The sequence below is a fragment of the Lipophrys pholis genome, assembly GCF_963383615.2.
Source record: "Lipophrys pholis genome assembly, chromosome: 19".
Taxonomy (NCBI): Eukaryota; Metazoa; Chordata; class Actinopteri; order Blenniiformes; family Blenniidae; genus Lipophrys; species Lipophrys pholis.
The window spans coordinates 18,223,726-18,246,349 of NC_137647.1; the positions used below are offsets into that span (position 1 = coordinate 18,223,726).

The 22,624-nt window shown below is 42.2% G+C and overlaps 1 protein-coding gene across 1 annotated transcript; it reads left to right on the plus strand.

Annotated features, from left to right (window-relative positions):
* The first annotated feature begins 335 nt into the window (after positions 1-335).
* Positions 336-13,226, plus strand: stat3 (signal transducer and activator of transcription 3 (acute-phase response factor)). The gene is given in 25 exon segments (XM_080488166.1): positions 336-570; positions 3,076-3,225; positions 4,759-5,002; positions 5,096-5,188; positions 5,301-5,382; positions 5,465-5,565; positions 5,645-5,796; positions 5,989-6,147; positions 6,335-6,427; positions 6,683-6,742; positions 6,832-6,861; positions 6,950-7,043; positions 7,120-7,167; positions 7,327-7,410; positions 8,409-8,507; positions 8,640-8,774; positions 8,871-8,924; positions 9,012-9,106; positions 9,234-9,252; positions 9,254-9,374; positions 9,465-9,683; positions 9,763-9,805; positions 10,592-10,651; positions 11,877-11,974; positions 12,136-13,226. Coding segments are annotated over 24 exon segments (2,352 nt in total). The 5' UTR covers positions 336-570; positions 3,076-3,097; the 3' UTR covers positions 12,177-13,226.
* Positions 13,227-22,624: the final 9,398 nt, after the last annotated feature.

The following is a 22,624-nucleotide window of genomic DNA, read 5'->3' on the forward strand; positions in this document are numbered from 1 at the left end:
TGAGTTTTAGTTAAATTGTTACAGCCTCCGTCAGTCTGGACGACACTGCTGTTATTACATTGACGATGACGTCAACACTGCCAGTAATTCAGATGACTTCCAGCCTGGCTGTTCTGTGAATACGCTCACCCGCCCTCTGAAACACGCTCACACTGAGGTACACCAGCGGGGAGGGAGTGATCGGTGGAACGGCTCAGTTGCGACAGCCATAAACACTCCACTCTCAACCACCCTCGCTATAAAATCCCGCCTCCTCTTCGCAAAACGCGCTTTCTGATTGGCTGAACTGAATTTGCAAATTCCTATTGGTGGTCGGACGTGTCCGTAAAGTGGTTAATGGCGTTTGTGTGGCTGGAAAGACTGCAATGTAGGGGACGGGTCGTGCCTGGCTGCCAGAGACTGGAAAGTATTTCAAAGAGAAGCGGTGGTTTTCTAAAAGTCATATTTTATTTTCGGGTTGTGAATTATTGAAAAGTTGTTACTGACCGACAGTGTCAGCGTGGTTCAGTTTGAGGCGAGTGCTAATCTTTCTCGGGAGAAAACTTTTCCAAAGAAGCGTCATAGAGTGAGGTAAGCGAATATCAGACTTCTGCTTTTGTTTATTTATTAACATCTTTTTAACATCTACTCATTGACATTATTAAGTTGCAATAATGTACGGTGACGCAACGCCAGCTTTGTGCTCCACTCCGTGTTACTAGTACTAAGTTAATGGTGCAGGAGAAACGCCATGTTCCCACTGTGTTATATAAGTAATTAAAGCCTCATTACGATATTACTGTAGCTTCTCAGCTCATTTATAAACTCACGATAGCCACAGTTGTCGCAGCTTTGCTCTTGTTAATGTTTATTCCTGATATGGATTAATGATCCTACGTCCGGTGTCCCTTTAAAATGCACTTAAAGCCTGTTTAGATGCAGTGAAATATAAGTTATTGTGTGTTGACACGCCCATCTCCATCACACTTGGATCCTCTCTGCAGCCTGTAATGTTTCTCACTTAGCAGTGGGATTGTCTTTCCATATTTTCAAACAATCAAAGCTCTGTATAATCGAAAATACTCTAAACTACCTTTCGAGGGGCTCCCAGATCCTCTATATTTTAAATATTACTCATAGTGAAGGCCTAATGGATGCTGAAGTTGTTACTAGTGATTAAGCTGTTGTGATAACAAACTTCACTTTGATTTTACAATGCTGAATCACAAACACAATGGCAGCTTTGTTGTCACCTGTAGAATAAATATTTCAAGGAGGCCAGTACTTTTCTCTTTGTTTTGTTGAATGACTTGCCTAATGCACTTTACTTGAAGCAACATTGTCCTGAAATGTAAACAAGCTGGGGAAAGTACACAGACACACCTGGCTATCCGAGTTATTTTGAGTATGCTGGTGCATCATCAGTCCAAAGTCTCAAAGGCAAAGATGTGATGGATGTGTTGCCCGGGCAGAGTCATCCTCGGGATTCTGGATCAATATTTGTGAAATGTGAGCGTCGTTCATAAAGTCACCATCGTCTGTCATTTAAAATGTGTGCAGACTAGACAGTTTTAGTAAATAATCCAAATGGACTTTAGGGACCCGTTCATGTGTTATATTCTAATCATACCAGTAACCAGCAACACTTATTACAAAACAGCACTGTGCTATTTCTGAGCCTACGTATTGAATTATTGATCACGCTGCAGATCTCACTATGAGCCGCTCTAGTCCAGCCACTCAATTTAAGGGTTGAGTTACACAGACTCGGCAGAAGAAGGAGGGATGAAGTTACAGAGGCATGCAGGAATGGATGTATATTACATAGATTGTAGAAACTGTAGACTATTACTGTCTGTTCTCTATGAAACGTCTGAAACATTTTACATACACAATCATTGTGAGATGCTTTTGAATGTAAATATTTTCATTGTTGAATGAGAATATCTTCTTGTTGAAACGAACTTAGCTGAACACTTTGCGATCCTCCATCAGCAGTTTCACATGCCCAGAAATTCACATCATACATCTTTTTCACCAGTCATCGAAAGAGGAACAAGTGTCAAGTCAAAGCTGTCGCATTTTCTGTCACACCAAAAAAAAAACAAATCTTCACCTCAATGATGTTGGTGACAAAAGTGGTCTCAACACAAGTTCTGTGGCTTTTTCTGGGACACTGAAATAATCAAAGTGAAACTTTTTTCTCAGTCAACGATAAGGTGGGACATTGTTCTGAGCTCTCAGTCGAAAGCGTTGGCCCACACAGTCCATTGTGAAACACAGATGCATGATACGTGATAGGATTACACATAAATAAAGGCTGAGTTACACACATGTTGCACATTGCAGAACATCTGCTGATGTGACTTATGTCAACATAGAAGACTGCAAATAAATACAATTTTACATGTAAGGTCCAGTTTTTATTGAGTCCATCCCCCATATAGGACTGTAGTTTAGGTAGTACAGATGCTTCTATTCTTTTTCTAAGGAACGAACAAAGCCTCAGGTCAGGTTTTTTTTGGGAGTCTTCTCCTTCCTGGTTATTGTCAGTGAAGCCTTTATATATCTGCGGGGAGCTCACTTAACCAAACCTGTTATGTGGATCAGTCATACCAGAAGTCTCTGCCAATCAGGTGCTTTACAATTAAGGAAATGGCTGAAGTTGCTTCCACCTTTCAGGAAAATCAGTTTTGTGCTGAGTCACAAAAGGTTTTGTGGTTTCAACCTGGCGTTTCTCACAAACGGAAGTCAGGAGGGTTTCTAGCAAATTCAGTTGGGAGTCCAAGGTCTCAGATCATTCACTCTTATCTGCTTCGAGAGTTGACAGCTGTTCATCTTGGCCTATTTTTCTTGGTGGAGGCGTTGTGTTTCACTGAACAGGAAGTGACTGCACCTCATAGGAAGCCTCCCATGGGCTTGTCATCCTTTCTGTCAAAGATTAAGCTATTTCCTTTATCGTAAGACATGGGATACTTAAAAAAAATAAAATAAATGTATTTATATATATATATATATATATATATATATATAAACTTGTTTACCCTGTAATGTTTCCTGTGTGATTTAAGTTCTGACTTCATCTCTTGTGTGTAGGTTTGAGGCAGTGTGTGTCAGGATGGCCCAGTGGAACCAGTTACAGCAGCTGGAAACCAGATATCTGGAGCAGCTCTATCACCTGTACAGTGACAGCTTCCCCATGGAGCTGCGGCAGTTCCTCGCCCCGTGGATTGAGAGTCAGGACTGGTGAGGAACTGTTGATTTCCCGAGCTCTCTTAATTAAATGACATGAGGGTGATCTTATCAATGATATGTTACTATTCACTAGGCCTGTCACGATAACAAATTTTGCTGGACTATAAATTGTCCCAGAAATTATTGCGATAAACGATAATATTGTCGTTTTGATACCATTTTTCCTCTAATATATTAATAATGGTATAATAATGCATGTATACCCTTTTAAAGATAAATAAACTTTTATTTCTTAAGATCATTTAAAATTGGAATTGTATTATGACAAAAGACATTGTAAATATCCAAAATAGATAATCAAAACAGCCTCTCTCGCTCTCTCTCTCTCTCTCTCTCTCTCTCTCTCTCTCTCTCTCTCGCTCTCTCTCTCCCTCTCCCTCTCCCTCTCCCTCTCCCTCTCCCTCTCTCTCTCCCCCCTCATCTCTCCGTCTCCTCCTCACGGGGCTCTCATGCTGCACTCAGGTGTGCCAGGTGCCCCGCCTCCCCACACAAGAGTGATTGACAGGCCGTGTTGGGAAAGTTCAGTTTCTACATGAACGAGTTCAAAGTTCAGCTCACAAATTTTCATATGAACTAGTTCAGTTCATAGTTCTAAATCCATAGTTCCAAAAATGAAGTAGTTCATAATTCTTTTGTTTCAATACGTTGATGCGAGCATTGGAGTTACGTGATGCACCTGAACGCATCACCCGTATCAACAGCCTGAAGCTTGTTAACTCTTAAAAAGCTGCGTCGTTCAAAGCACGTAAAAAATTAAAAATTAAAAGTAGCTGCTTGTCGTCCGGAAAGTACGGTAACCATACGAAGATGAAGTATTAATGGTGGAGACAGAGTCTGAGTTAGTGTCTTCTACTTGTTTTTGTCGCGATGCTTCGCATTTTGATGACGTAGGCGGCGGTGCGACGCTGGTGGCTGCTGTTGCCAGATTGGCTGTTTTCCCCCCGACATGTTAAGGCCCGTTTACATTGTGCCTTAACCGAGTTTTCCACTGGAAGGCTCAGAAATCTGGCAACTCTCTAAAACAACATTAAACTGTGAGAGCGCCGTTCACTAACACCAGAATGAGCGCCGCTCACAGTGTAAATTAAAAATGATCGCGCCTGGCAAACTTATTATGCTCATTTATAATTATCATGCAATTAATTGATTTATTGATTATCGCGACAGGCCTACTATTCACTGTGTATTTTTTATTTTGACACTTATGTAGCTTTTTCTTTGTGGTTGTTAATGAGCTTGCATTAACATCTTTTAAGACTTTTCAGTGGGAATCCTTGAATCTGGGAAGCTTCCTGAATGGGAGTGTCGCAGCCACTAATTATATTACTTCTTATTGTTGTAAACTTTGAAACACAAATCGTATTAAACCAGTGTGAAGTTTTGAACTAACAAGGATTCAACCCAGAAAACAGAATTTCCACCCATTCCTCTTGGGTGAGAGCTCAGGGTACTCGATTTGCGTTTCAAGGTGAGAAAATGCACTGATGTGCATCATACCGATAATTTCTCCTTGTCTTTCAAAAGGGCTTTCGCTGCCAACACGGAGTCGCACGCCACACTGGTGTTTCACAACCTCCTGGGAGAAATAGACCAGCAGTACAGCCGTTTTCTGCAGGAGAACAATGTCCTCTACCAGCACAACCTGCGCAGGATCAAACAGCATCTGCAGAGCAAGTACCTGGAGAAGCCGATGGATATCGCTCGCATCGTCGCCCGCTGTTTGTGGGAGGAGCAAAGGCTGCTGCAGACTGCTACCTCTGCAGCACAGGTAGGAGGCCGCATCAGCCTCGCTGCAGGTTTAACCGTGTCTGAAAGTAATGCCATTGGCTCTGAGTTGACTGTGACCGTTCTCCTCATACAGGATGGCCAGACAGCTCATCCAACTGGAACGGTCGTGACAGAGAAACAGCAAATACTGGAGCACAACCTTCAAGACATCAGGAAGCGGGTGCAGGTGAGTTTCAGTCAGATTCGGCAATAATTGAATATAGAGCAGGGTGACTGCTAAAACAGTTTGTATCAAGAGGATTTGATAATTACATATCATGTGTTTTGTATTCCTACAGGACATGGAACAGAAGATGAAAATGCTTGAAAACTTGCAGGATGACTTTGACTTCAATTACAAAACCCTGAAAAGCCAAGGAGGTATAGTTTTCTTCCTTTTTTTTTTTAAATGCCACTATTTAATGGGTTACCTTGTTGGCTAAGCTGTCCTCATGTGAATCAGAGTTGTCTCAGGACCTGAATGGAAACAGTCAGGCGGCTGCAACCAGGCAGAAGATGGCTCAGCTGGAGCAGATGCTGAGCGCCCTGGACCAGCTCAGAAGGGTGAGTCTTTGTCACTGACCTCGTTTCGTTCCTGCTCATTTCGATATTCAACGCCTGCCGTAATCGTCCTCTCTCGTAGCAAATCGTGACAGAGATGGGCGGCTTGCTGACCGCCATGGATTACGTGCAGAAGAACCTGACTGATGAAGAGCTGGCCGACTGGAAGAGACGACAGCAGATCGCCTGTATTGGAGGTCCACCGAACATCTGCCTCGATCGCCTCGAAACATGGTAACCTTTTCATTTTTCTCAGGGAATTTGAAGCTGCTGCTTGAATTAGTTGCTGTATTGATGTCACATCAATCTTCCATGTCAGCCTTGAACTGTGTGTAACGCCACACTCGGGATTATGTCCTTGGCCAAGTATTGATTTTACATCAGTCATCACTGTCGGCCTTCAACTGCTTGTAATTTCCTGCTCAGGATTACGTCCTTGGCCGAGTCGCAGCTGCAGATTCGTCAGCAGATCAAGAAGCTGGAGGAGCTTCAGCAGAAGGTTTCCTACAAAGGCGACCCCATCATTCAGCACAGGCCCGCTCTGGAGGAGAAAATCGTGGATTTGTTCAGAAACCTCATGAAGAGGTACAGTTTAACATGCTATTCATCCCCATTTCTGCATGTTCATGATCATTATTACAGTCTGAGAGATTCACCGTGGTAACTTCTGAGACGCCTCATTCTGACTGATCGGCCTGAGAGATCAACTTATCAGCCTATAGCAAATAACAAAACCTTGTTTTTCTAAAACGTGATGCACTTTGTGTTGCAGCGCCTTTGTGGTGGAGAGACAGCCCTGCATGCCCATGCACCCAGACAGGCCCCTGGTCATCAAGACCGGCGTGCAATTCACTAATAAAGTCAGGTAAGATTTAGGCTCATGAGGCTTAAAAGTACTAGAGGCAACACGTACATTTCTAAGTTTTATGTCACATAAGATAAGACGTATGCACCAACATGTGTGTGCTGCAGGAGGTCTTTGAGAAGAACTGAAATTCTAACGACATTCATTATTAAAAGCATCAAACAAGCTTGAGACCCCCCCCCCCCCCCCCCCCACACACACACACACTTTAAAAAAATTTTTATTTTTCAATGTGTTTTCCCCACATTTTTCAAGGTTACTGGTGAAGTTTCCTGAGCTGAATTACCAGCTGAAAATTAAAGTTTGCATTGACAAGTGAGTGCTCGTCATCGAATAATCCCGATTTTTAATAAAGGCCCATTCAGATATGAGCTTTTGACTCATTTCTTCTCCTTAATTTTCAGGGAATCTGGGGATGTGGCCGCAATCCGAGGGTGAGACATACCAAACAATCTTTGAGCTTTGACATTTTAATCCAGGCTGTTTCAGGGAGAAGTCTCACTTCCTGCTTTATTGTTTTAGATCGCGAAAGTTTAACATCCTTGGAACCAACACGAAAGTTATGAACATGGAGGAGTCCAACAATGGCAGCCTGTCGGCAGAGTTTAAACACTTGGTGAGTTAAAGACACAAACTTGCAGGAAGCGATGGAGTTTTCTGATGAAGTGAAACTGATTTCCTGTGTGTTGCAGACCCTGCGAGAGCAGAGGTGTGGTAACGGGGGTCGGACCAACAGTGATGTGAGTGCTTCTTGTGACATTTATTGTGAAACCGTCAGCATGGCAGTGTTGTTTGTTGGCCGGTGAACGCGCGTGCTGCTGTAGTTTCTCTTTACAGATAAGTGGTTTTGGTTTTGTGAGAAACATTTCAGTTTCACAGAAAGTCGTGTCTCTCTCCAGGCTTCTCTGATTGTCACAGAGGAACTCCATCTCATCACTTTTGAGACCGAGGTCTATCACCAAGGCCTGAAGATCGATCTGGAGGTCAGTGCTGCTGCTTTGTGTCTCAAACTGGGACTTTCCTCAGTTGAAACGTTCCCAAACGTCCCCCCCTCCGCCCTGTTCAGACCGACTGACCAGACAGATCACTCATTCATAAAGTCTCCCTCCTTCGCAGGCTGTTTAACTCTCAGCCTCTGAATGAGCTTCTGTTTTAAGATAAATCCTAACTCAGTGGGTGGAGTCAGCTCTTTTCCTTTATTAATAAATGCACACGAATGATTCAATGCTGTTTGTTTGTTTTTTTAAATAAATATTATAGATGTCTCAAAAATCAACACATAGTTCATAAAGGTGTTTCTCATCCACACCCACATACTCTTGTTGAATATATTAACATTTCTAGTTAAACTCTTCGGTTTTCTTTTTCATTTACAAATCTTCACATCTGTGTGGATCGTGTGCTTCAAGTGATTTCTTATCATCACATCAAGAAAACTTTTGAAGTGCCATCAGTTATAAATCTGGATTAGTTGACATTTATTTGCAGTGGAAACTCTATTTGTGAAAACATGAATTTGTTTGAATCTGTGAATGGATTTGAGACCTGATCTCATGCCAGTTCTATAGCAGAGAATTATTACATTTATTTAACTGGTGATAAAACTTAGTGGTTTGTAACAAACAGCAATGTGCATGATGTGCAAAGTGCAGTGAGGTTTTCCCACAGCATGTACAACCTCATCTTTATCTGATTCTTGGTATTTGTTTAGGACAAGATTAAATCAGAAGAACAAGATAGAACTGATTAATATTGTTTGAAAAATCACACGAAGATGGTAAAAATCTGTGACGGTGCGTCACAAAAGTGGTGTTACTCAGCTTTAATGAGAAGACACCCTGAAGAAGCTTTAGAAAAAGGAGCATTTCAAACAGAAAGAGCTTGTGACCATGGCTGACGTCACTCTTACTCAGAAATGGCACAATGTTCTGAAGAAAAACACAAATGTGGACACGAGCTGACTTTTCTCTCTTCTGTACAGACTCATTCTTTGCCCGTGGTCGTAATTTCCAACATCTGCCAGATGCCCAACGCCTGGGCTTCCATACTGTGGTACAACATGCTCACCAACCATCCAAAGGTGAGACAGCACCCTCTGGTGGACAGGGACTGAACTCCACAGGAGGAAATCCCCGGTTGCAGTCTGGAAGTCTTTCTCTGTGGCGTTTGCATGTTTTTTTTTTTAAAGCTGGTATTTTCGTTTTGTTCCCAGAACGTGAACTTCTTCACCAAACCTCCAGTGGGAACATGGGACCAGGTGGCTGAAGTGTTGAGCTGGCAGTTCTCCTCCACCACGAAGAGAGGCCTGACCATTGAGCAGCTCACCACGCTGGCTGAGAAGTTACTTGGTATGAATACAGTCTGAAACGTCTCCGGGACTGTTCAGCCTCACATAGTTTTTCTCGGACTGATGTGTTCATCTTCTGTGTGTTCAACCGTGCAGGGCCCGTGTGTCAACTACTCTGGATGTCAGATCACCTGGGCCAAGTTTTGTAAGGTACTTTTTCCCGGCTCGAAATAGCCCGCTGTGAACTCTTGATGTTATTTCTTTGTGCGAGTTATTTTCTTTCCTGTCTTTGCGCAGGAGAACATGGCCGGTAAGGGCTTCTCGTTCTGGGTGTGGCTGGACAACATTATTGACCTGGTGAAGAAGTATATCCTCGCTCTGTGGAATGAAGGGTGAGAGGTCGTCCTTTGTTTACGGTTCAGGCGGCAGAATTGCCTCTCAGCTTCCTTTCATTTTGCTCTAAGTGTTTTCACATGCCGAAGTCAGGAGTCTCTAAATAGCCGCACTGTCTGTTTGCAGGTATATCATGGGATTTATTCAGTAAGGAGAGGGAGAGAGCCATTCTGAGTCCCAAACCGCCCGGAACCTTCCTGCTCCGCTTCAGTGAGAGCAGCAAGGAAGGGGGCATCACATTCACATGGGTGGAAAAGGATATCAGTGGTGAGGATTTCATGTTTTCCAACAATTCTGAGTGTCACTCAGGTTTCATCTCTTGGTTCAAAACACAAAATCTTTCACCTGGCTTTACAGGAAAGACCCAGATCCAGTCGGTGGAGCCGTACACCAAACAGCAGCTCAACAGCATGTCCTTTGCCGACATCATTATGGGCTACAAAATCATGGATGCCACCAACATCCTGGTGTCGCCTCTTGTTTACCTCTATCCTGACATCCCAAAAGAGGAAGCCTTTGGGAAATACTGCAGGCCAGAAGCAGTTCCAGAGCCCGAAATCGGAGACTCGACCAGCAGTGAGTCACTGAGGTTTTGTTCATGGATTCAGTTTAATGCTCCTTGTGATTACCCTCTAACTCTTTACCTCCATTGCAGCTATCCAGCCGTACCTGAAGACTAAATTCATCTGTGTGACTCCGTAAGTATCTCCACGCTACAGTATTGACAGAGTGACATACCACCCAGTCACCTTTGCCTTTCAAAACCAACATTGGCCGCTGCTGATGTCTCTCATTGTGTGAAGGCAGAATGCTCCGGTCCAGAACTTCAGACGTGTTTTACGTGTGGCTTGTGTCACTGAACGTCTGAAGTTTTTGCTCTCGGGGGGGGCGTCACTAAACTCAGATCAGTCCTGTGAACGCAGATACATGCGGAGCGTTCAGTTGCTGTCTCTGCAGGGCGTCAGGCTGGGGCTTCACTCAGAACTTGGGATGGCAATTAATGTATTGTTTGTGTAGACCTGCGTCTCTGGCCTCCACTGAATGCTGAGCAGGATCAGAACAAAGCAGCAACTTAACCCCTAAAACTCCTCCCGTTACACTTTACTGCAGTAGAACGACAGATACTGCTTTCAAGTAAAAGGACAGGTTCTGGATTGTATTTAAGTACAAAAGCAGAAACCCAATGATTCAAGATGTGCAGATACACTAAAAATGTATGCAGAGAGAGAGAGAGAGAGAGAGAGAGAGAGAGAGAGAGAGAGAGAGAGAGAGAGAGGAGAGAGAGAGAGAGAGAGAGAGAGAGAGAGAGAGAGAGAGAGAGAGAGAGAGAGAGAGAGAGAGAGAGGAGAGAGAGAGAGAGAGAGAGAGAGAGAGAGAGAGAGAGAGAGAGAGAGAGAGAGAGAGAGAGAGAGAGAGAGAGAGAGAGAGAGAGAGAGAGAGAGAGAGAGAGATTTGCTCAGCCAGATCCTGACCTGTCTCCGTAGGTGTCCCTCCGTGTTCATGGACTTGCCGGACAGTGAGCTGCTTGGGAACGGCTTCCCAGGGTAGGCTGCTCGGGGGAGGGGGGGGGGTCGGGTAGCATGTAGGGCTGTGTGTGTGCATCTTGTCACTTTGTCCGTGTGGTTTCTGGTGTTTTTAACTCCCATCGCCGTTATTTCTGTTTGGCGCCGTACTCTCAGCCACTGAGCCTCACTTTATTACATGAGCACTAAAAACTCTTTGTCGTCCCCCTCATACTTTTTTTTCTTTTTTTGCTCCCAACAGTTTTTTTTTTTTTCACTCATCCAAATCCACATTTCACATAGGGATCAAATCAGTTCACGATTTTATGAGAAAATGGAGGAGAATAAAACAAAATGTTCCGTGTTGAAAATCGGAGGAGAACAGTTGAGTCAGATCCATTTAATCGAACAGTTCAGGTCTTCACACGAACAACTAAAGTGAGATTAGGACCCAACGTTCGCTGGCACTTTGCAGGGAAGTAAGTTTTACACTGAGGAGGGAGGGCAAGTATAATCACAGCCGGTAGCACCAATACTGGTACTTGGACATTTCACTGTGTTTTGCACCAGAAGGTTTCATTTCAATTGGATTTATGTTGAGATTGGAGTCATTTTCAGTAGAAATTGTGCGGTTTGTGTAAAAATATAGACATTTTCATCAAGTATGCTCTTCACCACGACAAAGAAAAGCTCAAACATCAGCATGAAATGCATATTTTACCACTATTTCATTTAAGGGACGTATTTCGCTCCTGATAAAAGCCAGTCCAAATAATTCAGCCAGTCTGATCTTTCACGTCCCTTCATGCTGCTGATATTGATTGAAAAGACACAGAGGTGATATCAGAAGTACTACCTTGGTTCCATGTGCACATCACTGGTATTTAGTGTTTGACTTTAAATCATTGTTGGAGAGCCAAGCGCAGATCTTTTCTTGTCTCCGTCGTTTGACCCCGGCAGGTTTGATGATGTTGGTTCTTCCAGAAGAACTCGTACACAGTTCTCAGTAAACGCTGGCTGTGCGTTTGGAGGTCGAGGCAGATACTTTCCTGCTTTTTTATTTTTTTTTCATTTAATTTTTTTATAGGCAATATTTTATTACGCCAGCTTAAACCTTTTTGAACAGTGCTGCATATAACTGGCAGGGTACATCCAGCTTCGTCTTTCTCCTCCTCTTCTTCAAACATAGTCACAATAAAAGGATGGAACGGGGATTCTCAGCAGCGTTTTCATCACGTCTTCTCTCTTCTTCTTTTTTCGTTCACAGTACAAACTCTGGAAACACCAGTGACTTGTTCCCAATGTCTCCCCGCACCCTGGACTCCCTGATGCACAATGAAGCCGAAGTCAACCAGGGACATTTGGGTGAGTCTGGCGCTTCTCAACAAGCTGGAACACAAATCAATTCACTTCCCAGTGATCCGTCTGACGTTTGGAGCTGCCGCCGTCTGTCTTTGTACCCGTTCCCCTCGAAACGGATCATCAAAATCAAAGTGTAACTGTTGTGTTTCTTCTTCGATCCACAGAGTCCCTCACTTTGGACATGGACGTAGCGTCTCCCATCTGAAAACCTTTGTGCAGTTTTGTGTACTTCCTTGTTGAAAAATGTAATAATGTGCTGCGATGGAGGAGTCAGTGGTTTATTTCCCCCCTCTGAGCACACAATCTGACTGTACAGTTAGTTCACGTTCACCTGACGGGGAAGAGAAATGGTTCCTTTTTCAAAAAAAGACGAGTCGTTTCTTTACGTCACGTCCTGATTTCCGCCTGTGACTCACAGTTGACTTATACTGACCTGTTGTATTTTTAGCAACACCGTACTTCCCCCGTCTTCACTGATGTTTTACCTTAAAACAGTTCAGCGCGAGGAAGTGAATTTTTGTTTTCCCCGGGCGTTGCATTTTTGCGTTACGAAGCGTTTCACGTATTCTTTTCTCTGAATAAGAAAACGTAGTGAGAGTACTTGTTGTATAAGCTATTCTGCTTTGAGAGTCTCCCGGTTTTCAGGCACTCGAACAGTATTCGTCAGCATGTTCCTGCCAAGCGTCACGTCGACGGCTGCTCCGCCTCCTCCACCTCCTCCTGGTTTCTCTTTCTTTACGGTTTCCAGACAGAGCTGAACATTTCACAGACTCCTCCGAGCTGTTTGAAGTGTCACGATATCCAGGAAGGGTATTTTTTCTCAAAGCTTCTAATTCTTTCTCCTCGTAGCGCCGTCAGAAGTCCACGTGGTGCAGTTCTGTCACTCCCACTTCTGTACGGTAACATGCTCATGTGAATTGGACTTGGACTCACAGATTTGTACTTTTAGTCTTTATGTTGTGCTGATTTCACCTGATATGATCAGTCGTTCAATGTAAATCATGTCATGATCAGTAGATAATTTGCTGAGTGCACACAGTGTCAACTTTAAACTTTCGTACAGTCGAGTAAAGCCCGTCTCTTCAAAGCAAACGGTGGATCTTTCTCATGTTTTTGTCACCTTCTGTAACATAGAGTCCATTTCCAGATCCCGTTATTGGCTGTGTGGTCATTTGGAGCAAAGTGCACATCATCAATCTCAATACCAAGCCAATTCCATGGTGTTCAAAATGTAAATAAACATTTTATTAAATCACTCGACTGTGTCTATAGCTCGTGCTTACCTTCACTCCTCTTCACTGTGCTGAGAGATTCCAGGTACCATCATCAGACAAAACACACAATATCTTATCAAAACCATGTGACATACTGCATTCCAACAGGAAATACTGTTTATTTGTATTCAGCTTCTGGCTCGTCAATCCACTTTAGCCCCAGTTTGTCATGTGACCCACCCGGGAACTTTAACTGCCCCCCCCAACCCCTGCGTGAGGAGATGTAAACAATCACTGTGCCCTAAAGTCCTGACATCCGACCAGCTGTTAGAAATTTACCAAAGTGTTTTTCTCTAAAATGCTGTAAAGACGGAGTGTCGGACATAAAGCTGACGGTACAAAAACTGTCCGCTGCAGTGTCCAATCCAGCCAATATGTATAAGAAAGAAGACTGATCTTTCTGTAACTGCTGTGTGATTAATGTGCTGCCGCATCCTGAGGACGGTGTTTTGTAGGAGGATTTGTTTCTTCAAAATATTCAAATAAATTTGGAAAAAGATACTAAATAGAATAATGTAACCCTCTGTTGGGATTGCATTCATTCCACTAAAACAAAGAAAAGCATTTGGTGACGTCAGACAATGTGTATTCATACGTTATCATACTTCTATTTTTACTGCCCGCACAGGAGATCAACCTGGGCTGTGCGTGGCCCCCGGACTGACTGAGTTTATCAACTATTCCCGATTTACAAAATGGAAATAAAAGACGTGTTCCCTCCAGCACTATTCCAAAGGGAGTCATTATTTCCAAAGATGTGGAGAGGTCATAAGTAGTTTTACCTCTTTAGAGGGAGATTTATGTTTCACATTCACAAACTATACAAGAGTTACTTTTGGACAAAAGACGTCTTCATGAATATTCAGCATAGCGGTGCAGTAACACTTCACAGCTGTTTCAAATGTTAATGACACCAACAAACTGCTTATTTTGAAAGTTTATTCCCCATCTGGATGCATATGGAGTAGAAATGTACAAAAAATGCACCGTGGACATTTTAATTTATTTCATTTTATTTCCAACTTTTTATCTATTTACACACCCCACACCTGTGCCAGGTCGGAATCCCGTCATAACCCAATCTTTTACCAGGACACCTCTAGAACCATGTACATTTCTTATCTCAGTAATAATAACAAATGTAACATAACGGTAGAATATATGGGAGGACGACTTTCTTAAACAGGCAGGAGGTGGAAAAAAATATATAGCAAGTGATAAAATGAAAATATATACATATATGCATAAACATACAAATGATCCTATCTGCATATTGAAATAAATTAAAAATGGAGGTGTTGGAAGCCTTGTCTTTGGTTCTGTTATCAGTTTCCATGTCGTCTCAACTTATTTTAGATTCAGTTGTGTTCTCACTGTTATTTTTCTTTCTTCCATAATATCAACCTGTTTCTCAACAGTCTGGTAGACTATCAACTGTCGAAGTCGTTCAGAAAAATAACTTTGTGCTTTCTTGATGGTCTGTTGCTGGAGACCTCACTCCTCATTAAAGAAAAGTTAGATTAGTTTCTATTTTCCAAAAATAGCATTAGTGTGACAGCAGTATGGAAGCAATAGTACTGAAGGTTGTCATAATGTGATGTTGCTTAAATATCCCCTTCGAGACGATAACGTCACTGACTAAAGGTGAAACAAGACTGACGGAGCGTCATGTTTTTGCTCCACAGCCTTCTGAAGAGCGTGTAGGAGGCTCTTTCATATGTAACTTGGGTCGTTTTCTGTTTTCTGTTTAGGTGATTCAACACGTCCCCCACAAAGAAGACAAGGTTGTATGTCTGAAGTCTTGAAAAAGAAAAGAAAAACCTTGTGTTGTGTATATACAGTATATATATCAAATCAAATTCAGTTCTGCTGTATGTATCTAGCAGCAGCTCTGAGCAGTCACGTCGGCACACTGAACGGAGCTATTAATGTATCTCCTCACCATTTATGAACAGCTGGGACACTTTAGTGGATTTTTTCCCCTCTATCGTACTTACAGTAAATAAAATCATGCTGGGAAAAGGCATTACCCTGACCCCCGTATACTTCCTGATGCAGAAGAACAAAAGTTAACCAGAGTGAAATTAATTCCTGCAGAAGAAGCAATGACTTTCCAGTTAGTATGGGTAGGGCAGGGATAGGGAAGAGTTCATGACAGGAAATATGCTGACGAAGAACCTGTGGCGAGGGAAACAGGTAATAAATGACCATAAACACAGAGGAACTGTGAGGATTTACTGTATCCAAACAGCAAAGCGGTATGTGATAGATAACATGTGGGAAATTGACATTTTCTCCAAAGCAGGGGGCCTCTGTTGGTCTTCTTTTCAATACACTGTAAAAGCAGGATATCCAGTCCAGTTTGATTTGGACCGTGTGTGTGTGTGTGTGTGTGTGTGTGTGTGTGTGTGTGTGTGTGTGTGTGTGTGTGTGTGTGTGTGTGTGTGTGTGTGTGTGTGTGTGTGTGAGGTTGATCAGTGTCAACCCCGAGTCGTGATTGTTTCTATTGACCCTGAAATTCACAAAGCAGTATAGATGATGAATAGGCTGGATGGATAGTCTGAAACCTACTGTTCGACAAAAAAAAAACAACAACCCAGAATCATAAATCTGGTGCAAAGATAATGAGAAACGTTGGTTTTTTCCCCCCTGACTATGAAAAATGAGCTGTCGCTTTAATCCGTCTCTCTAAACACGTAATCATTGTAGTTCCCTGTGGAAACTTCATATTATGCGTGTGTGTGTGTGTGTGTGTGTGTGTGTGTGTGTGTGTGTGTGTGTGTGTGTGTGTGTGTGTGTGTGTGTGTGTGTGTGTGTGTGAGCTTTAACGTAGTATCGATGTGATCAACAGTGGTGTGGCTGGGATTCCCAGGAGTGTGATTAAGAACACTTGAAAACGGAGATAAAAGGCCCGACTGAGGGGAAAGCAGGAAGGAGAAGGAGGCAGCTCACGCCTCACCGAGCCTTCGCCCCGAGCTCGATCTGTTGCACTGTACAGCGTATTAGAAGAATCTGTGAGAGAGGAAATGAACATAGGCTGGTGGGGGGGTGGGGGTGGGGCTGACTCAGCTGTCTGAAAAGGCAACTGTCACCTTTCAGCACAAGCCTGCAGCAAATCAATGTGCACGATCAATGTGTGTGTGTGTGTGTGTGTGTGTGTGTGTGTGTGTGTGTGTGTGTGTGTGTGTGTGAGAGAGAGAGAGAGAGAGAGAGAGAGAGAGAGAGAGAGAGCGAGAGAGAGAGAGAGAGAGAGAGAGAGAGAGAGAGAGAGAGAGAGAGAGAGAGCGAGAGAGAGAGAGAGAGAGAGAGAGAGAGAGAGACTGTCTGAAATAAATGTGTAAATATGATTTCATTACTTTCAACATCATGATGGTTGTTTTTTTTTTCTGATTAGTTCAATTAAAAACAAAAGAAATTTCTAACTTTATTTCAAATAGTGCACCTACATTCATACATATCCTAATAGTAATGATGTCTTTATCTCGACTTTTATTTGACAGACAAAAAAAAGGAAAAAGAATGAAAAGACAAGTAAATGTGTCATAAATGAAAATAAGAAAAACTGGCGCGAATTAACAGAGTAAACTAAAAAAGAAATAAGATAAAGTATAAACAATGAAACCCAATTTAAAAAAAATTAAAACTGCTTCCAAATTGAAATAAAATAAAGACTTAACAGGAGTAAACAGAGCAAATATGTCAAGGCAATGTGAAATTAATTAAATACTATAACAACACACTTGTAGGTGTCTGTCTCTCTGTGTGTGTCTCTCTGTGTCTGTCTCTCTGTGTCTGTCTCTCTGCGTCTGTCTCTCTGTGTCTGTCTCTCTGTGTGTGTCTCTCTGTGTCTGTCTCTCTGCGTCTGTCTCTCTGCATGTGTCTCTCTGTGTCTGTCTCTCTGCGTCTGTCTCTCTGTGTGTGTCTCTCTGCGTCTGTCTCTCTGCGTCTGTCTCTCTGCATGTGTCTCTCTGTGTCTGTCTCTCTGCGTCTGTCTCTCTGTGTCTGTCTCTCTGTGTGTGTCTCTCTGTGTCTGTCTCTCTGCGTCTGTCTCTCTGCATGTGTCTCTCTGTGTCTGTCTCTCTGCGTCTGTCTCTCTGTGTGTGTCTCTCTGCGTCTGTCTCTCTGCGTCTGTCGCTCTGTGTGTGTCTCTCTGCATGTGTCTCTCTGCGTCTGTCTCTCTGCGTCTGTCTCTCTGTGTGTGTCTCTCTGCGTCTGTCTCTCTGCGTCTGTCTCTCTGTGTGTGTCTCTCTGTGTGTGTCTCTCTGTGTCTGTCTCTCTGCATCTGTCTCTCTGTGTGTGTCTCTCTGTGTCTGTCCTGTGATGACCTGCATGCGGTGAATCCTGCCTTCGCCCTCGGTTAGCCAGGGTCAGCTCCAACATGATGAAGCCCGATGGATGCACAATAACTTTGCTACATGAGAGTCTATTATTATTAATCATAATAATGCACAGGTTTAATACTGCGCTTTTCTGGAATCTCATGGACGCTTTACGTTGCATTATTCATTCACTCCATGGTGGTGAACTACGTATGTAGCCGCAGCTGCCCCCGGGGCAGACTGATGACAGCGAGGCTGCCAATCTGCTCTAACCACCACCCACTCACACTGCGTTCACACAGGCAGTTTGGGGTTCAGTGTCTTGCCCAAGGACACTTCGGCATGTAGACAGGCAGAGATGAGAATTGAACCTGCAACCTTCCGATTCCAGTCATATATACTGTATGAGCGCTGAAGATTACCATTCAGTACAAACACACAACCTTAAGTTTGATATTTGTACCACGGCCACATTAATGAGGTATTCTGGATAAAGTGGTGCACAAACTGCTGCTTCTTGGATCAACATACATTTCTAATACGAAATGATTCATTATTATAGTCAGTGTTATTATGGATGACCAATTTTCTGATTTTATTTGACAAATGTCCACTGACCAAAGGTTTGTGGATCAGGGGTGTCAAGCACAAGGCCAAAACCGGCCCGCAAGAGGTTCCAATCCGGCCAAATCACCAAGACCAAAGAAAACTAAATTCTAAAGAGTCGCAAACACAACAGGTTATCGATGCTGCTGCCATGAGAGACAGCAAACTACTTAAAGCCATACTGTCTGAGTGAGTTTGTGAAAACGTGTTTAATGCAACAGGATTCTGGGGGGACATTTCACCGGATATTACACCAGAAGGTTTCATTAGAATTGGCTTTATGTTGACATTGTACTAATTTTCAATAAGAATTATTCGTTTTTTGTGAAAATATTGACATTTCCTTCACGTATACTCTGCGCCATGAAGGAATTGAAAATAATATGCTACGCCAGCTTCAATGCTCCTCGGTTTGAGTAACAGAAAACAGCGGTCACTGTGACCTCGGCATTAGAGATCAGATGGAAAGGAGAAACCCGCACCAGGTATATGAACTTCCCACTCTAGGTATTCCGGGTGAATAACACACACCCACACACAGTTTCATTACGTATGGGAAGTCTAGTTTGTCTTGGTTTTCAGTCATTCGGACATTCGGCTTTTCTTACGAGAATCCTCTTTCTTCCCCCCAATGACAAGGCGGTAAGCAGAGAACCGCCTTCTGCCCCAAAGGTGGACGAGTATCGACCACTGAACCCTCCGTCCTACCAAGCCTCAATCAGACAGCTGAAAGCGAAAGAGAACCAAAGGCCTGAACCAAATCCGTCACACCTGCAGGTCCCCTTGTTCATATTAAAAGGAAAGATAGACGCTTCAGACACAGGAGGGGGAGTGGAGGACAAATTTAGATACCTTAGGAAGGAGGTAAGAGACGTGGCAAGGGCCGGAGCAGCAGAAAGAACAGATGTGGAGGAAGAAGAGTTGTTGATGGAAGGAGAGCAAGTTGATCCAGAAGGAGCAGAGCAGGAGGATTTTGAAAGAACTCGGATCGATGGCCCCCGACCAGGTCATGCCCTCACTGTGAGGTGAGAGTACTAACCACTACACACTACTGTACTAACCACTACACACTACTGTACTAACCACTACACATTACTGTACTAACCACTACACACTACTGTACTAACCACTACACATTACTGTACTAACCACTACACACTACTGTACTAACCATTACACATTACTGTACTAACCACTACACATTACTGTACTAACCACCACACATTACTGTACTAACCACTACACATTACTGTACTAACCACTACACACTACTGTACTAACCACTACACATTACTGTACTAACCACCACACACTACTGTACTAACCACTACACACTACTGTACTAACTACCACACATTACTGTACTAACCACTACACACTACTGTACTAACCACTACACACTACTGTACTAACCACTACCCATTACTGTACTAACCACCACCCACTACTGTACTAACCACTACACACTACTGTACTAACTACCACACATTACTGTACTAACCACTACACACTACTGTACTAACCACTACACACTACTGTACTAACCACTACCCACTACTGTACTAACCACCACACACTACTGTACTAACCACTACACATTACTGTACTAACCACTACACACTACTGAACTAACCACTACACATTACTGTACTAACCACCACACACTACTGTACTAACCACTACACATTACTGTACTAACCACCACACACTACTGTACTAACCACCACACACTACTGTACTAACCACTACACACTACTGTACTAACTACCACACATTACTGTACTAACCACTACACACTACTGTACTAACCACTACACACTACTGTACTAACCACTACCCATTACTGTACTAACCACCACACACTACTGTACTAACCACCACACACTACTGTACTAACCACTACACATTACTGTACTAACCACCACACATTACTGTACTAACCACTACACATTACTGTACTAACCACTACACACTACTGTACTAACCACCACACATTACTGTACTAACCACTACACATTACTGTACTAACCACTACACACTACTGTACTAACCACCACACATTACTGTACTAACCACTACACACTACTGTACATCCTTTGTACATCTTCCCTCGACACTCACATAAATCCACATAAAGGCTCCTGCCAATCGACTCTCATCACAACTTTCCACTGTGAGAACATTCATGAAGACGATTCTGCTTTCTTTAAGAAAACAAATCTTCCTAAAATCATTTATTGTAGACATTAAAATGATAATCTAAGACTCGCAGTGTAGTAGCTGATATCTGTTTACATGAAAATAACAATACAAAGGGTTTGAATTGTAGTATTCCTGCTCTTTTGTTTTCCTTCAGTGCACTTCCATTGCTCCTAGAGACGAGGAAACGAATGCAGTTGACCATAAAAGCAGGTGAATTTACTCTGTTGAAAAGCCAAGCGTTCTCAGGTGGCTCCTGCCCTTTTCTGTGTCTTTTGCCTGGTCTTGGCAACATTGTGCAGCTCTCTTTAAATCCAGATGTGCCTCAGGCGCACGCTGTGCCTTAATTCATTTTGGCAGGTTTATCTTTGGTCTCTGTCGCCTCGTGTCAGCCTCAGTCTCTCATCTCTCAGTCTGATAATGACAACAAAAAAGGGAGAAAAGGAATAAGTTTAACATAAAAACAAACATATTTTACAAATGAGTCATATTCAGGAATGAATATAACTGAACTTTAACACCATTGGATGTTTCAAACCACCACTGGTAAAGGATTAGTAGGAGAACATTTTATAATGGCTGTAAATTCTGGTGAGAACTATTTTGAAGGGGATTAAATGAATTTATGCATAATGTGACCAGTAGGGGTCGCTGCTCTCCAGCCTGAGGGCAGCCGATTAATGCAGATGCATCAAGATGAATTACTTTACAGTAGATTACGCCACATGTAACAAGTCGGGCAGCACCTGGAGGGAATTCACTCTGATCACTGTTTATATGGCTGCTGCTTTATTTGGTGATGTGTAGATCAGAGTACAGGGGGATTTCTTTTTCTGGATTTATGTAAAACTAGATTTTTGATATTTATAAAAGTACATGAGAGATCTCCAACCTGTAGATCTAATAATGTGCTGTTTTCTCTTTTTCAGCTGTCAAATAACCTCTTTTTCAAAGCGGGATTCTGATCATTTGTCTACTGACAAAAAAAAAGGAGTATTTTTAGTTCAATTATGTTCCTAATATTTTTCAAGTTATAAGATATACATTTTTCTAATTTAAATATTTGGAGTCTTTACATATAGTCTGCAGTTCTGCTCTACTTAACTCAGTTCTATAAAAACCTGCTTTAATAATGATTATTTCCTCTCTCCACTTATCTCTCATTTAATGAGGGCTCCTTTTGAAACATAACAGGAAAAAAAGAAAAAAAAAAACGTATAGAAAAGACCTCCCATCATATTTTGCTGGCTCCCCTCTCCCCCTCAGGCTTTGTGGCGCCCACCAAAGGAGAAAACCACTGCTATGGTATTTATGCCACAAACTGCACATTTAACTACATTGCAGGAAAAAAGGAATCCAACAGATATCATCAAATTCTTCTTTTTTATGTCGTCTTCTAAACCAACAATGGCAAATTAAAGCAAACACTAGAATATTGGACGTATGCAGTAGTTATGCTTAATGATTAGACTTTTTTTTGTAATGCTTATTATTATAACATAAACACCAGTTTTTGTGTCCTTGCTTTGGCAAAACATCTTATATTTGTCAGCTTATATTCATGAAACAATGCGACTGTTTTGACGTGAGACAGAAACCTACTGCCAACTGACAGCATCAGAAAGAAAGGAAGACATTTAGTTGGTTTTAAAACTATTTTAAATTTCCAATGTATAAAAATTCTGTGATCTTCAATTGAATTACCTTGTGTCTGCAAACAAGATACATTTGCACAACAACAACAACAACAACAACAACAACAACAACAATAATAAGAATAAGAATAAGAATAAGAATAATTAAAAAAAAATTATAATAATATTACTGCTACTTAATCTACTAAACACTAAGAGTACTTAGTACTTAATACTACACAAGAACTTAGAGAACTAAGAACTGAGCAAAATGTATATAAAAAAAAATCACCTGCACTAGATAATAGAATAGAAATACTTTCTGATTCCCAAAATTTCTCACAGAATATAATATAATAAATAGAATGGAATGTTTTTTTTTTAAATCTAATAAGTGACGTAAGAAAATTATTTGAATATGTATACGGCTTAAGTCAAGTGACTGATATAAATAAACATGACAGAATGAAACTGTCAGATAAAACCCACAACAGATACTGTTGATAAAGACATGTTGACGGAATTAAAAGTACATTAATAAGAAGAGGGTAAAACGGAGACAGACATTCAGGTTAATTTGCAGAATAACGTGGTAATGTTTATAATGTGTAGTAGTGGGTT